General features: G+C 44.0%; 1 protein-coding gene across 5 annotated transcripts in view; it reads right to left on the bottom strand.

Moving 5' to 3' along the window:
- LOC121002129 (nucleotide-binding oligomerization domain-containing protein 1-like) overlaps window positions 1-16,599 on the bottom strand; it is a 111,397-nt gene that overhangs the window by 29,078 nt on the left and 65,720 nt on the right. For all 5 annotated transcript variants that reach the window (XM_040433458.1, XM_040433456.1, XM_040433457.1 and 2 more), the window contains one exon: window positions 9,966-11,754. In XM_040433458.1, coding sequence (XP_040289392.1) covers window positions 9,966-11,754 — 1,789 coding nt within the window. The remainder of the gene's footprint in view (window positions 1-9,965; window positions 11,755-16,599) is intronic.

Here is a 16,599-nt window from a genome sequence, read left to right as displayed (position 1 = left end):
AGGAGGATGATGTGGTCAAAATACTCATTTGCCTAATAATTCTGCACGCAGTGTAGTATAAATCCCACATGCAGATATTGGACGATTAGGTTAGCGATTAGTGAGCATGCTCGGCCGAGTACTGGTTCGGCTCGAGCATCGATATGCTCTGCACGTGTCGGTACTCGGCCAAATACCACGTGTGCTCGTCGCATTGCTCGAGTCTCCGTCCTGCACGTTTGGCGCCTCATGAAGCATCCAATCAGCGTTCAGGTAAGTAATTCCCTCCAGTTTAATGCCATAGCCATGATAGCTATAAACCTTACACTGGTTGGCTGGCCGGAACACGTGGTACTAGTTTATATAGGAGCAGACGTCCCGCGCTCGGATCATTCAGCGTCAGGGAGAGCCGACAGTAGGCAGGGACATATAGCGGTTTGCTGAAATTACAACGATTGAACTCCCAAAAAGCTCTTGAAAGACAAAACAGTCCTCTTCAGGACTAAAGTGTGTGTTTAAAAGCAGTGCAGCATTTTTTTTTTAACAAGGGTTAAATTCAGCAGTATTAGGGAGTGGCGTCCGCAGGAAGGGACAGATAGTGCAGGGCTGGAAAATCGCTGTGTACAGTACTAAAAAGCTTTCAAAAGAAAGAAATATTACATATCAGTGAGATCTACAGTACACCATCAGAAAGCAGTGTGTTTAGCAGAAATTCTAAAAAGGGGGCTTATTCACTACAGTGCACCTGCTAGTGAGATACACATTGCTCCATCATAGAAATTTATTTTTCTGGGGAAATTAACCTAATTTGTGCCACATCTGTGTGCGTGCTCAATCCACAAACGTTATATACAGTATTCCAGCCTAGATTCATTTCTATTTGGGACAAATGTCACTAGTTTGTGTAACTTCGGTGTGTGAATTTAGTCCGCAACTATATATACAGTTACTCAACTGAGAATTATTTCTATTTGTGACAAATTTCACTACTTTTGGTCACATCTGTGCGTGAATTTAGGCCGCAACCATATATACAGTTATTCACCAGAGAATTATTTCTATTTGTGACAAATTTCCCTTCTGTGCGTGAATTTAGTCCGCAACTACAGGTGAAACTCGAAAAATTAGAATATCATGCAAAATTCCATTTATTTCAGTAATACAAATTAAAAGAAATTGCATTAATGCAGCTTAAAATTAGAATTTTGTGAAAAGGTTCAAAATTCTAGGCTCAAAGTGTCACACTATAGTCAGCTAATTAATCCATACCGCCTGAGCAAAGGGTACCTCAAAATTGTGACTTTGGGGTTTCATAAGCTATAAGCCATAATTATCAAAATTAAAACAAATAAAGGCTTGAAATATCTCGCTTTGCATGTAATGAGTCTATCTCATATGTTAGTTTCACCTTTTAAGTTGCATTACTGAAATAAATGAACTTTGCACGATATTCTAATTTTTCGAGTTTCACCTGTATATATAGTTATTCACCAGAGAATTATTTCTATTTGTAACAAGTTTCACTGGTTCACATCTGTGCGTGAATTTAGGCCGCAACCATATATACAGTTAGTCAACAGAGAACTATTTCTATTTGTGACAAGTTTCACTGGTTTTGGTCACATCTGTGCGTAAATTTAGGCCGTAACCGTTATATACAGTAATTCAGAGAATTATTTATATTTGTGACAAATTACACTGGTTTAGGTCACATCTGTGTCTGCATTTAGGCTGTAACCATATATACAGTAATCCAGCAGAGAAGAAATTTTGCTGGTGGCAAATTTAACAAAGTTGTCCAACATCTATACGATAAAACTTTTATTGTGAAGAAGGCGAGCACTAAGGGACGGGGAAGTGGGCGTGTTGCTGACGGTTCAGGCAGAGGCCGTGGCCCTGGGCGCAACGAAACTGTGCCGGCTGACGGTAAAACTGGAAAAAAGAAAGAAAAAACACTGTACCCAGTTTCATTTCACAGTTAACTTGGCGTCGCAGGACAACACTGTCCAAGTCGGACCAGTGCGACCAGGTGGTCGGTTGGATGACAGAAGATTATTCTTCCACCCCCTCTTCCACCAAGACCAGTCTAATTAGCAAAGAGTCTGGTCCACAGAATCCTCACCCTCATCCTCCTTCCTCCCACCATGTAGAGTCAGGAGTCGGACAAACCGTTGATAACACACTCGGACATTCCCAGGACCTATTTTCATCGCCTTTACTAAATTTGGCCCTCTCGCCAAGCACGCTTGAAGAGGCACAGATCTTGTGCCCCGATTCACAACCTCTTAACCTATCACAGGGTCAAGAAGATGAGGGTGCTAAACGTCAATTATTTGTTCACGAGGTGGATGAAGATGAGACACAGTTGTCAATCACTGAGGTTGTGATTAGGTCAAGTCAGGAGGATGAGGATGTGGAAGAGGAAGTGGTGGACGATGAGGTCACTGACCCAACTTGGGAAGGTCAAAAGCTGAGCGAGGAAAGCAGTACAGACGGGGAGGGATCTGAAGCACCACAACAAGCTGTAAGAGGCAGTGGGGTGGCAAAAGGGAGAAGTCGGCCCACATCCAACAGGCCCGCAACCGTTACACCGAGCACCCACATGCGTAAGTCTCCCTTGCCAAGGGGTAGGTGTTCCGCAGTACGGCGCTTTTTTGCGGAAAGTGCAGACGACAAAAGAGTGGTAGTTTGCAACCTGTGCCGTACCAAAATGAGCCGGGGCGCGAACACCAGCAACCTCACCACCACCAGCATGATCCGCCACATGACATCCAAGCACCCTAATCAGTGGGCCGAATGCCTGGGTCCACAATCTGGGTCTGCCGGCCACCCCACTGCCTCCTCTTCCCCTGTGTTACGCACTGCTGGCCAATCCCCTGTCAAAGGCGCAGGTCCGGATGTCCCTTGCCCTGCAACTGGGCCTTCGCATGCACCATCAGCAAATACATACATTTCCCTGTCCCAGCACAGCATCCAATTGTCCTTACCCAAGGCATTTGAACACAAGCGGAAATACCCAGCCACCCACCCACTGTCCATAGCTCTAAATGCGCAACTTTCAAAATTACTGGCCCTTGAAATGTTGCCATATAGGCTTGTGGAGACTGAGGCTTTCCGCAGCCTGATGTACGCGGTCCCCAGCTGCTACTATTTTTCACGGTGTGCCATGCTCGCCTTACACCAACATGTGTCCCAGAACATCACCCGTGCCCTGACCAATGTAGTTACTGGGAAGGTCCACTTCACCACGGACAAGTGCTGGTGGCCAGGCACGCTACATTTCCCTGACTGCACACTGGGTGAATGTTGTGGAGGCCGGGAGTGAGTCGTACGCTGGGATGGCACAGGTGCTACCCACGCCCAGGATTGCGGGCCCTACGTCCATCAGGGTCTCCGCCAGCAGTTATGTTACTGGCTCCAACGCCCACTTCTCCTCCTCCGCTACCTCCACCACTTCTACCTCCAGCAGTCAGCCATCAGTCGGTAGCTGGAAGCAGTGTAGCACTGCTGTGGGGAAACGACAACAGGCCGTGCTGAAGCTGATCTGCCTAGGGGACAAACAGCACACTGCTGCAGAGCTGTGGCAGGGTATAAGGGACCAGACCGAGCTGTGGCCACTCAACCTACAACCAGGCATGGTTGTGTCGGACAATGGCCGTAACTTGGTGGTGGCTTTGGAGCTGGGCAACCTGATGCACGTGCCATGCCTAGTGCACGTATTAAACTTAGTGGTTCAGCGCTTTATTAAAACAAACCCAAATTTGACAGAGCTACTAGTAAAGGCGCGCCACGTGGGTGCCCATTTCCGCAAGTTGTCCACAGCTTCAGGCGCTCTGTCAACGCTGCAGCAGCGCTTGGGGCTTCCAGCTCACCGACTGTTGTGCGACGTGAGCATGCGCTGGAACTCTACGTTCTACATGTTCTCCAGGCTTTGTGAGCAGCAGAGGGCAGTTGTGGAAGACCATCTGCAACATAGTAGTCACCTTTCGAGTCAACTTCCACTATTCACAAGCGAGGAGTGGGCATTGATGGCAGACATCTGTGAGGTGTTAAGAAACTTTGAGGAATCCACACAGATGGTTAGTGGCGATAACGCTATAATCAGCGTAAGCATCCCACTTCTGTGTCGACTCAAACTATCGCTGCTCACAATTAAGGACAACGCTCTGAATGTGTCAGACGTGGAAATGGGGGAGGACTTTAGTGTGGGTGATAGCCAGACCACCCACATTTCGTGTTCTCATCGCAAATTGGAGAGGAGGATGAGGAGATGGAGTGTCATGCTGACGTCGACAATCGTCTTGCCTGTTGGTACTCTGGCACACATGGCTGACCTTATGTTAGGCTGCCTTTCCCGAAACCCTCTCGTTAGACGCATTTTAGACAAAACAGATTACTGAGTGTTCACTCTTCTCGACCCCCGCTACAAAGATAACTTCTCATCTCTCATTCCTGCGGTGGAGAGGGCAAGTAAAATGGTGCAATACCAGAAGGTCCTTGTTGAGAAATTGCTCCAAACATTTACATCTGACAATGCTGGCGGCAGAGTTCGTACTTCCTTTGGCAACCGAGGAAGGGAGACAAGGGGAACACACACCAGTTCCAACAAATGCAGGGCAACATGGTCCAAGGCATGGGATACTTTTATGACACCCCGCCAGCAACCTCACCCTGAAGCGCGGACTAGTGGCTCACGGAGGGACAAATTTTGGAAGATGGTGATAGAATACATAGCAGACCATGTCAGCGTCCTGAATAATCCCTCGGTGCCTTACAACTACTGGGGATCCAAGCTGGACACGTGGACCGGACTTGCGCTCTATGCCTTGGAGGTGCTGGCCTGCCCTGCCGACAGCGTATTGTCTGAGAGTGTATTTAGTGCTGCTGGTGGCATTATAACAGATAAGCGTATCCGCTTGTCCACTGGCAATGCTGACAGGTTGACTCAGATAAAAATGAACAAGGCCTGGACTGCCCCTGACTTCTCCACTCCACCAGAGGAACGCTGAGCTAATGAGGAACAAACACGCAATTTAAATGTATGCTTTACAATGTACTCAATCCACAAGATTCAGATGCACTCTTTTCACCTCCAAAAAAGGGTATATGTTTTAATCTTGTTTTCTCATGCTCCTCCTCCTCCTTTTCCATACAGTATATATGCCCTCAGTACAATGTTGTATGGGGTTCGCTCACCTTCAGGCCCTCACCTCCAATGTTTCATACGGTTTGCTCACCTGTAGGCCCTCAGTACAATGTTTTATGGGGTTCGCTCACCTTCAGGCCCTCACCTCCAATGTTTCATACGGTCTGCTCACCTGTTGGCCCTCATTACAATGTTGTATGGGGTTCGCTCACCTTCAGGCCCTCACCTCCAATGTTTTATACAGTCTGCTCACCTGTAGGCCCTCACTACAATGTTTTATGGGGTTGGCTCACCTTCAGGCCCTTACCGCTAATGTTTTCCAGGGTCAGCTCACCAGCAGGCCCTCAACCATAATGTTTAAGAGGGTCAGCTCAGCAGCAGGCCCTCACCCGTAATGTTTTAGAGGGTAACCAGCAGGCCCTTGCTCCTAATGTTTTTTGAGGGTCACCAGCAGGCCATTAATTATAATTTTTAAAGGGTGTGTATGATGCCCGCTTTTATGTGTAATAAAAGGTGCATTGGAGTGGCGGTTCCTTGTGATTTTTGGCAGCCCTTTCCCTCAGTGCATAGGCTGTATGAGTGTAGGAGTCCCACTACCTGAACAATTGTACCACAATGTAAATGAGGCCCTCCTTTATGTGATATACAGGTTGTATCGGAGTGCCTCTTCCTTGTAATTTTTCGCAGCACTTACACTGTAAATACAATTAAATCTACAGGAAAGAAAGTTTCCTAACAATTTTTCCTCTAAAAAAGATTTTTTTTGTGGGGGCAGGGTTTTGGGCATTTTTTTTTTCAGTCTGTAAAAGTGGCGTACAACTTGGACAATATGGTTCCCAGCAGCGAATTTGGTGTCCAAGATGCATCCAGACATGGTCCCCCTGCTGTTCCTGATCGATTTTCAGAGGTGTTTCCATCACTTTCAGACCTTTTCCTATGGTCCAGGCACCCTCCCCTCATCCGAGCAGGGGGTGCCTGGTTGTCTCCCATTGACTTACATTATACTCGGGTGCTCGGCCTAGCACACGAATATCGCGATGTGTTCGGACCGAACACCCGAACACTTTGGTGCTCGCTCAACACTAGATTAGGTCTAAAAATTTAAACCACATATGCAGATGTAGCAAAATGCCTGTATATTATTATAATACACAGTAAACCAGATAGATCTCAAACCAAATAGCTCAAAAGTCCCAGATAAAATAATAAAGATCAGATTTATGCCTAATTCACGTCAGTGATTTCTATCAGTTATTGTGAGCCAAAACCAGGTGCGGCTCTAAAAACATAGAACAGGTGCAGATCTTTCCCTTATACCTTATGTCTGTGGAGGCTCCAATCCTGGTTTTGGCTCACAATCACTGATGGAAATCAGTGACCAAAACACTGATGTGTGAATGAGGCTTTATAGATGTACGTGGGACCTACGGGGGTCATTTATTAAGCTGAAATACGCTTATATTAGGCGTATTTCAGGCACAGATTGCCTTGCAATAGCTAGTTGCGCCGCAATCTGCGACTTCTCCCTGCTCATGGCAGGTCTAAAAAAGTGGGAGGGGAAGGGGACTGGCAGGCAGGCCCATCTCATTTACCATTTTCTACGCCTGTTTCAGGTGTAGAAAAAGGTCTAAACGTAAGACAGCTAGGAAGCTGTCTTACATTTAGAACTGGCGCAGGATCCGCCAAGGTTATGAAGAGGCCAGCGCCTCTTCGTAACTTCGGCAATCCACCGCCAGCGTAGGGCTTTATTAAGACCAGCGCCTAAAATGCGTAATGGTTGTGCTGTTCAGGGGAAGCTTTTCCACTTTTAGGTAGGGCTTCATAAGACAGGGAGACTCTATAGGGTGAGTGTCTTTTTTTATGACTGATCTCCCCCTGTAGCCTGATATTACACTTTTTTTCGGCTACCCTATTGAATAAGAAATAAAGGTTATGTTTTATGTGGAGTGGTTCTGTATCTCTGGTAATAAACAATGAAGAGGACATGACAATAACTGGACAGGAAAAATTAACGGTAGTGCTGGGAGTTGGACGCCCACCGATCTGATATTGATGGCCTAACTCAATATGGGCTATAATTTTGCATCTATAATTCATGTGCTGACACAGGAGTCAACAAGGTAACAGGGTACAAACGGTTATGAAGTGGATGTAGATCCGCTGTGTCACTAGAACAGATTTGGCAGGGACAGGAAATTATCTAAGTGCCCCCTCCGGTATTTACCCTTTAACCCCCATACAATGATCTGGATTCCACCACAGGGGAACCTCCAGGCCAGTACCTCTTGGATTTGTTTCTGTTCAAGTGACTGCTAATCCTCTGGGGTCAGGAGACACCAGTGTAGGAAAGAGAGAAAACCATATTTAGGGACAGGCTGAAGTTAGGGCAGGCACAGTACATGCAATCTGATAAACAGTCCGAGGTCAAGGCAGGCAGCTCAGGCAGAAGGTGGTACTCAGAACAAGAAAACAGCAGACTAGAACCTGTTAGGCCTCCTTCACACAACCGTATGGCTTTTTCAGTATTTTGAGGTCCGCAAAAAGTACAGATGACATCCGTGTACATTCCGTTTTTTGCGGAAGGGAACATCTGGCCCCTAATAGAACAGTACTATCCTTGTCCGTTATGCGGACAATAATAGGACATGTTCTATGTTTGAACGGAAATACGGAAACGGAAGGCATATGGAGTACCTTCCGTGTTTTTTTTTTGCGGATCCATTGAAATGAATGGTTTCGTATACAGTCCGTATACAGAATGCAAAAAAACGGAATGGAAATGGAAAAACAGGGAAAGTGCCTTTAAGGGGCAGTTCACCCCTGGAAGCCTCTCAGGCAGAGCTCCCTAGCAATCTGCGAAGGGAATCATATTTAACTGATCGCTGCCCCTGGCTTCTGGCTCCTTTGTTCTTGTCATGTCACCGGATCACTTGACTCATGTAAGACATGTCCAATGAGGGCCACGTCAAACTGGATGTTGACGCATGGAGATCTGAGAGCTGCAGTCGCCTGTAGGGAAAGAGCGAAGTGGCAGGGATCAGGTAAGTATGATTACCTACAGGTCCAAGCTAGGGGGTCTGCCCGAGAGGCTTTCTGGGTTGAACAACCAATTTGAGTACCTCTAGGTGGCCAGCTATTGGCTGATAAAGATTAAGGCCCCTTTCAGACGGGCGAGTTTTCCACGCGGGTGCAATGCGTGAGGTGAACGCATTGCACCCGCGCTGAATCCGGACCCATTCATTTCTATGGGGCTGTGCACATGAGCGGTGATTTTCACGCATCACTTGTGTGTTGCATGAAAATCGCAGCAAGCTCTATTTTGTGCGTTTTTCACACAACGCAGGCCCCATAGAAGTGAATGGGACTGCGTGAAAATCGCAAGCATCCGCAAGCAAGTGCGGATGCGGTGCGATTTTCACGCACGGTTGCTAGGAGACGATCGGTATGGAGACCCGATCATTATTATTTTCCCTTATAACATGGTTATAAGGGAAAATAATAGCATTCTAAATACAGAATGCATAGTACAATGGTAAAAGATCATGTGATGGACCATGTGATGAGCGCAGTGACGTCACCACAGGTCCTTTACCCAGGTCCTGAAGAAAGAAGACAGAAGAGAAGCCGGGCTGCGTGAACAAGTGGATTAAGGTGAGTTAAATTTTTATTTTATTTTTTAACCCCTCCAGCCCTATTGTACTATGCATTCTGTATTAGGAATGCTATTATTTTCCCTTATAACCATGTTATAAGGGGAAATAATAGAATCTACAGAACACCTAACCCAAACCCGAACTTCTGTGAAGAAGTTCGGGTTTCGGTACCAAACATGCCGATTTTTCTCACGTGCGTGCAAAACGCATTACAATGTTTTGCACTCGCGCTGAAAAATCACGCATTTTCCCGCAACGCACCCGCATCTTATCCAGGCAAAAAACATGACGCCCGTGTGAAAGAGGCCTAAGGTGCACAAGTGCTGGCCCTAAAGAGCGAGAGACAGAGTGTGCATGCACCCTACAGGCACCACAGAGAAAGTTCTTTGCCTTTGTGGAGAAGAATGCCAGTAGGGCTACTCCGGTGTCCAAGAACTTCGGACAGGAGAAAGAGGGGTACCACAGTCGGTCCAATACCAATGTACCATGTTAAAGGGAACCGGTCATCCACTTTATACTGACCTCACTGAAGGCAGCATAAATTAGTGACAGAAATGCTGATTTCAGTGGTGTGTCACTCATGAGCTAAAAGTAAGTGGTTCCCGAGAACCAGCATCATAATCATTGCAGCCCAGGCCTTAAAAAGAGTCAAATCTACCTGAGAAGAGTCATGGTTATTCATAATTACTGCTCTCCCGCCCATCTGCTGATGATTGGCAGTTCTCTCCTATAGAGAAAGGGAGAAAACTAGGTAGAAACCTGTCAATCATCAGAAGGTGGGCAGGAAGAGCATGAATTTTTTAAATGACCATGACTCTTCTCAGGTGGCCATGACTCTTTTCCAGGCCTAGTCTGCAATGATTGTGATGTTGGTTCTCGGCAACCACTTACTTTTAACTTATAAATGACCGACCGCTGAAATCAACTCACCTGTCTCTACTTTGTTCTGCCGTTAGTATGGGCAGCATAAAGTAGATGACAGGTTACCTTTAAGGGGGAAATCAATTACCACACTTTTTACATGTTTTTTTTTGTCAACAGATGTAAACCTGGCAAGTGTTAACCAAAATGGCACGTGACATCAGCTTGAGACACAGAAGCCAAATGTATGGCCAAACATGCTGAAAACGGAACCTCATCTGATTTCCTACAACAAGATCTAAACAAGGAAATGTAAGACTTCGTACCTAACCACTGTGAGTTTTCTGAAGCATGGTATAAGCTCTTTTACTCCATAATCATTGATATTGTTATTGTCCAACTCCAAAGCAATTTCTTTCTTGTACAGATTCAGAAGAAAGGAGATGGCACCACAATCAGAAGAAGAAGCCCCACAGAAGCTTAGCTGAATGTAATCTGCACATATTCCTTTGGCTACCTTTTTCCCCACCTTCTCACACTGAGTCTCACATACACATCGTGCCATCCAGATAAAGTGAGTCAATGCATGAACACGGTTATATTCCAAATAACGTGACCGGGGTAGGTGTTTTAAGTGAAATTTGACACTTCTGAAAAGCTGTTGCTTGAGAGCTTTTCTTTTAACTTTCAAGACTGAAGGTGGCACTAGATGTTCAAGGAGAACTTGTTTTGGTTTTGAAAGCAGCCCACAAAGAAAGAGGTTGATGAACTGTAAATGATCAATATTTGAAAAAGAATCAATCTGATTGTCATTCTTTGCACAAAAACACATCATCAGATTGAGTTGAAGCTCCTGTTGTGGGGACTGTGCCCAATGACCGAAATACTTCAGTAGCTCTGTAGTGTCAGCTTCTCTGTCAATCACAAGAAATAAGGCAGTAAAGAATGACTGAAGTGTCACATGAAAAAATTCAAAAGAGCTATTTCCACCACATCCATCGTAATTTTTCACAGTTCTGAGGAATCCCAATTTGAGATATTGCTCTGAGATGTTTAGAGATGTGATGGTATCATAGTCGAAAACAAAGGCTGAATTGTCCATTCCACTGTAGGCAAGCTTTCCTATCAACTGCAAGGTCTCCCTACCCTTCTTGTAAGTGTCAACCTGACTTCTGGTGGTTCCACTGTTAGAAGAGTTCAAATAAACTTCAATTATGAGTAAAAATATATCTGTAAGTGTTACAGAACTACTGGAAAAAGTATGACTCTCATTTATGGAGTGAAAATGTTCATAACACTTAAATATTATCCAGCAAAACAATGGGATGGAACATAAGCTGCTGATATTGTGGTTGGCTTCTAAGTGATTTAATACATGCATCTGAACACTGGGTTCTCTAAAGAATAAGTTAGTATACTCCTTCAGGTTCTCTGTCCCAAAACCACGTAGCATAATTCTCTTCCGCACAAATTTCTTTGGTACCTGACAACCTGTTCTTGCTGTTAAGACTTTTCTTGATCCTTTCAACAATTTTCCACTCAGTAGATGCATAAACAAGGCCGCAGGGTGGGCAGTGTCTGTAGGTAAGGAAACTTCTGGAACGTTGTTTAAGTCAAAATTGGAGTGCATTTCATCAAAGCCATCAAAAGTGAACATTACAGTTTCTGGAAATCTCAAAATATAATGAAACACTTCTTCTGGATAATGGTCTGGGTGGCAGTTGTATCTGAAGAGCAAGTCCTTCAGAGAGAGCTGAGTGTTTGCATCAAAAATGATAAATCTCCGACAACTAAAACTAAACAAAAATTTAACATCAGAGAAAGATTCTCCTTTCGCCCACATATTTTGCATTTTTTGGATCAGAAGTGTCTTTCCCATGCCAGCATCCCCATAGATAAATATAGTTCCTCCTTCTACATTGATCACACCAGTGTCATCGAACAAGGAATTTACATCATTTATTCGTCCCATGGTTTCATTTTTGTCATTAACAAGTTCCATAACACTATTAACATAAGTCTCCTGGAGCTTCATCTCTTCTCTCTGAGAGTAAGACTTTACAAAATTGGAATCACAACAAAGTTCTTGTTTGAGCTTCTTGCTGTATAAAGTAACTAAAAGATTTAAGAAAACAAATATTAATCAAAAGTAATGTCAAGACTATGCTAATAGCCATAACATAATTCACTTTAGCATTTTGAGTGAAAATGTCTACATTTCAAGGATTGAATGTTCATGTAAATTGTTGGGGCAAATGCTGAGATTGAGAGATATATCGTAATTATCTTTACTGCTTTATATGTTTTCACATGGTAGTTATACTACTGTACATTGTTTATTACTTTGATGTTGAAAAAAAGTATTTTCATGTTATCACAGCATTTTTTAATTTTACAATAATTACTTTTCTCATTTTAATGCCAAGGTAAAACCATAAGTGTATGGCAGCCCAAGCAACTGTAAAGACTCCCTTTAAAAAGGAGTAACCTTTGTCCTTCCTTCAGCACAGGGCTTCTCCTTCACATATACAGCAATATTTGCAAATAAGGAAGATACACCAGCTGGCCTTCTCTCTTAAAGGGGTTACCCAATAGTACAAATTCCCCCCACAATGCATGTGCATCTCCTATAGACAGTACTTACCTGGCACCTGCGTCCCTCCGGATCCCTGCACGGCCACCGCTGCAGCTACCTGTCGCGTGGATCAAAACATCCGACACCAGGCCGGAAGAGGGGCTTAGCAGCCAATAGCAGGCCGCAATGGTGACTAGTCTCCTTAGCGTCACCCGCAATGCTAGGGAGGCTGGGCACCATTGCGGCCTGCTATTGACTGCTCCCCCCTGTCACGGGATGTTTTGATCCACACGACGGGGAGGAGATGAAGCGGTGGCCGTGCAGGGATGCAGGTGCCGGGTAAGTATCATCTATAGGATGGGCCCAGGCATTGTGGGGGGTATTTGTACTATTGGATAACCCCTTTAAAACATCATTGGTATGGTCATGTTAACCAGAAGGTGGGCTATAGCAATGTTTCCAATTGAACCACCTCTACCTCTAAGTAATCCTCAATATGGAAAATGTCACTATTATTTATCACCGAGCTTTCAACATACTTTGCACTGATCAATAGCACAGTGTGTGTACAAGAGGAATAACACTATTTCTGGCCACTATATCACTTGTATATGGTATTTTTTTTTTTGCCGTTTTCCTCTGTGCTTGCTAAATATCTAGTTTGAAGTTCCCGAAGACAGTTTCCATGTGGTGCACACAGAGAGTAGAGAAGAATCTACTTCCTTACTTTTTTACAGTCACTCAGAAGCAGCCCCAGGATAAGGGAGGACATTACAGAAAAGTATGGACCTGTATGCTTGTGAATGATGCACTTGTGCTGACCTATAAGCTTCTTATGTAGCTGTGCAGTCTTAAAAAAAAAAAACTGTGCCAAATAAACAATTTTTTTGTCACCTTACATCACAAAGTACAACAGCGAGCGATCAAAAAAGCGTTTGCCCACCAAAATAGTACCAATCTAACAGTCACCTCATCTCTGAAAAAATTAGCCCCTACCTGAGACAATCACCCAAAAAATAAAAAAAAACTATGGCTCAGAATATGGAGACACTAAAACATCATTTTTTTGGTTTTAAAAAAGCTGTTATTGTGTAAAACTTACATAAATAAAAAAAAGTATACATATTAGGTATCGCCGCGTCCGTATCGACCGGCTCTATAAAATATCACATGACCTAACCCCTCAAATGAACACCGTAAAAAAAAAAAAAGAAGAAAAAAAAAAATGTGCTAAATAAACCATTTTTTGTCACCTTACATCACAAAAAGTTTAATAGCAAGCGATCAAAAAGTCATATGCACCCCAAAATAGTGCCAAACAGTCATCTCATCCCGCAAAAATCATACCCTACCCAAGGTAATCGCCCAAAAACTGGCTCTCAGACTATGGAAACACAAAAACATTATTTTTTTTACTTCAAAAATGAAATCATTGTGTAAAACGTATATAAAATTAAAAAAAAGTATACATATTAGGTATCACCGCGTCCGTGACAACCTGGTCTATAAAAATACCACATGATCTAACTTGTCAGATGAATGTTGTAAACAAAAAATAAAAACGGTGCCAAAACAGCTATTTCTTGTTACCTTGCCTAACAAAAAGTGTAATATAGAGCAACCAAAAATCATATGTACCCTAAACTAGTACCAACAAAACTTCCACCCTATGCCGTAGTTTCTAAAATAGGGTCACTTTTTTGGAGTTTCTACTCTAGGGGTGCATCAGGGGGGCTTCAAATGGGACATGGTGTCCAAAAAACCAGTCCAGCAAAATCTGTCTTCCAAAAACCGTATGGCATTCCTTTCCTTCTGCACCCTGCCATGTGCCCGTACGGTAGTTTACAACCACATATGGGGTGTTTCTGTAAACTACAGAATCAGGGCCAAAATTTTATTGAGTTTTGTTTGGCTTTTAACCCTTGCTTTGTAAAAGTAAAAAAAAAAATATTAAAATGGAAAATCTGCCAAAAAAGTGAAATTTTGAAATTGTATCTCTATTTTCCATTAATTCTTGTGGAACACCTAAAGGGTTAAGGACGTTTGTAAAATCAGTTTTGAATACCTTGAGGGGTGTAGTTTCTACAATGGGGTCATTTATGGTGGGTTTCCACTATGTAAGCCCCACAAAGTGACTTCAAACCTGAACTGGTCCTTAAAAAGTGGGTTTTGGAAAGTTTCGTTAAAATTTTAAGAATTGCTTCTAAAATTCTAAGCCTTCTAACGTCCTAAAAAAATAAAATGACATTTCCAAAATGATGCCAACATAAAGTAGACATATGGGAAATGTTAAGTAATAAATATTTTATTAGGTATGATTTTCTGTTTTAGAAGCAGAGAAAATGAAATTTAGAAAATTGTGAATTTTTCAAAATTTTGGCTAAATTTGGGATTTTTTCATAAATAAAAAGGTGAAATATATTGATTCAAATTTATGACTATCATGAAGTACAATATGTCACGAGAAAACAATCTCAGAATGGCTTGGATAACTAAAAGTGTTCCAAAGTAATTACCACATGACGCATGTCAGATTTGTTAATTTTGACCTGGACACTGGGGCATCAATGACCCTTGGTCATGAAAGGGTTAAGGTGTCCTAAAGGGGTTAAGGAGTGCCATGGATTTTTGCGACTTGTCTACTACCCAGAATCGAGGGGTTACCGCTGGCACCCACTTTGCCAACTGTAAAGGAGTGCTGCCCTACTTTTCATGTATGTATGTATATGTGTGTGTGTGTGTGTGTGTGTGTGTGTGTGTGTTATATATATATACATACACACATACACACACACACACACACATACATACACACACATATACACACTGCTCAAAAAAATAAAGGGAACACAAAAATAACACATCCTAGATCTGAATTAATTAAATATTCTTCTGAAATACTTTGTTCTTTACATAGTTGAATGTGCTGACAACAAAATCACACAAAAAATAAATAAATGGAAATCAAATTTTTCAACCCATGGAGGTCTGGATTTGGAGTCACACTCAAAATTAAAGTGGAAAAACACACTACAGGCTGATCCAACTTTGATGTAATGTCCTTAAAACAAGTCAAAATGAGGCTCAGTAGTGTGTGTGGCCTCCACGTGCCTGTATGACCTCCCTACAACACCTGTGTATGCTCCTGATGAGGTGGCGGATGGTCTCCTGAGGGATCTCCTCCCAGACCTGGACTAAAGCATCTGCCAACTCCTGGACAGTCTGTGGTACAACGTGACGTTGGTGGATAGAGCGAGACATGATGTCCCAGATGTGCTCAATTGGATTCAGGTCTGGGGAACGGGCGGGCCAGTCCATAGCATCAATGCCTTCGTCTTGCAGGAACTGCTGACACACTCCAGCCACATGAGGTCTAGCATTGTCTTGCATTAGGAGGAACCCAGGGCCAACCGCACCAGCATATGGTCTCACAAGGGGTCTGAGGATCTCATCTCGGTACCTAATGGCAGTCAGGCTACCTCTGGCGAGCACATGGAGGGCTGTGCGGCCCTCCAAAGAAATGCCACCCCACACCATTAATGACCCAATGCCAAACCGGTCATGCTGGAGGATGTTGCAGGCAGCAGAACGTTCTCCACGGCGTCTCCAGACTCGGTCACGTCTGTCACATGTGCTCAGTGTGAACCTGCTTTCATCTGTGAAGAGCACAGGGCGCCAGTGGCAAATTTGCCAATCTTGGTGTTCTCTGGCAAATGCCAAACGTCCTGCACGGTGTTGGGCTGTAAGCACAACCCCCACCTGTGGACGTCGGGCCCTCATGGAGTCTGTTTCTGACCGTTTGAGCAGACACATGCACATTTGTGGCCTGCTGGAGGTCATTTTGCAGGGCTCTGGCAGTGCTCCTCCTGTTCCTTGCACAAAGGCGGAGGTAGTGGTCCTGCTGCTGGGTTGTTGCCCTCCTACGGCCTCCTCCACGTCTGATGATGTACTGGCCTGTCTCCTGGTAGCGCCTCCATGCTCTGGACACTAAGCTGACAGATACAGCAAACCTTCTTGCCACAGCTCGCATTGATGTGCCATCCTGGATAAGCTGCACTACCTGAGCCACTTGTGTGGGTTGTAGACTCCGTCTCATGCTACCACTAGAGTGAAAGCACCGCCAGCATTCAAAAGTGACCAAAACATCATCCAGGAAGCATAGGAACTGAGAAGTGGTCTGTGATCACCACCTGCAGAACCACTCCTTTATTGGGGGTGTCTTGCTAATTGCTTATAATTTCCACCTGTTGTCTATCCCATTTACACAACAGCATGTGAAATTGATTGCCACTCAGTGTTGCTTTCTAAGTGGACAGTTTGATTTCACAGAAGTGTGATTGACTTGGAGTTACATTGTGTTGTTTAACCACTTAAGGACCACAGGT

Source organism: Bufo bufo, chromosome 5 (genome assembly GCF_905171765.1).
Source record: "Bufo bufo chromosome 5, aBufBuf1.1, whole genome shotgun sequence".
Classification (NCBI taxonomy): domain Eukaryota; kingdom Metazoa; phylum Chordata; class Amphibia; order Anura; family Bufonidae; genus Bufo; species Bufo bufo.
The sequence above is the reverse complement of the archived record's forward strand: the minus strand, read 5'-3'. Positions and strand labels throughout refer to the sequence as shown.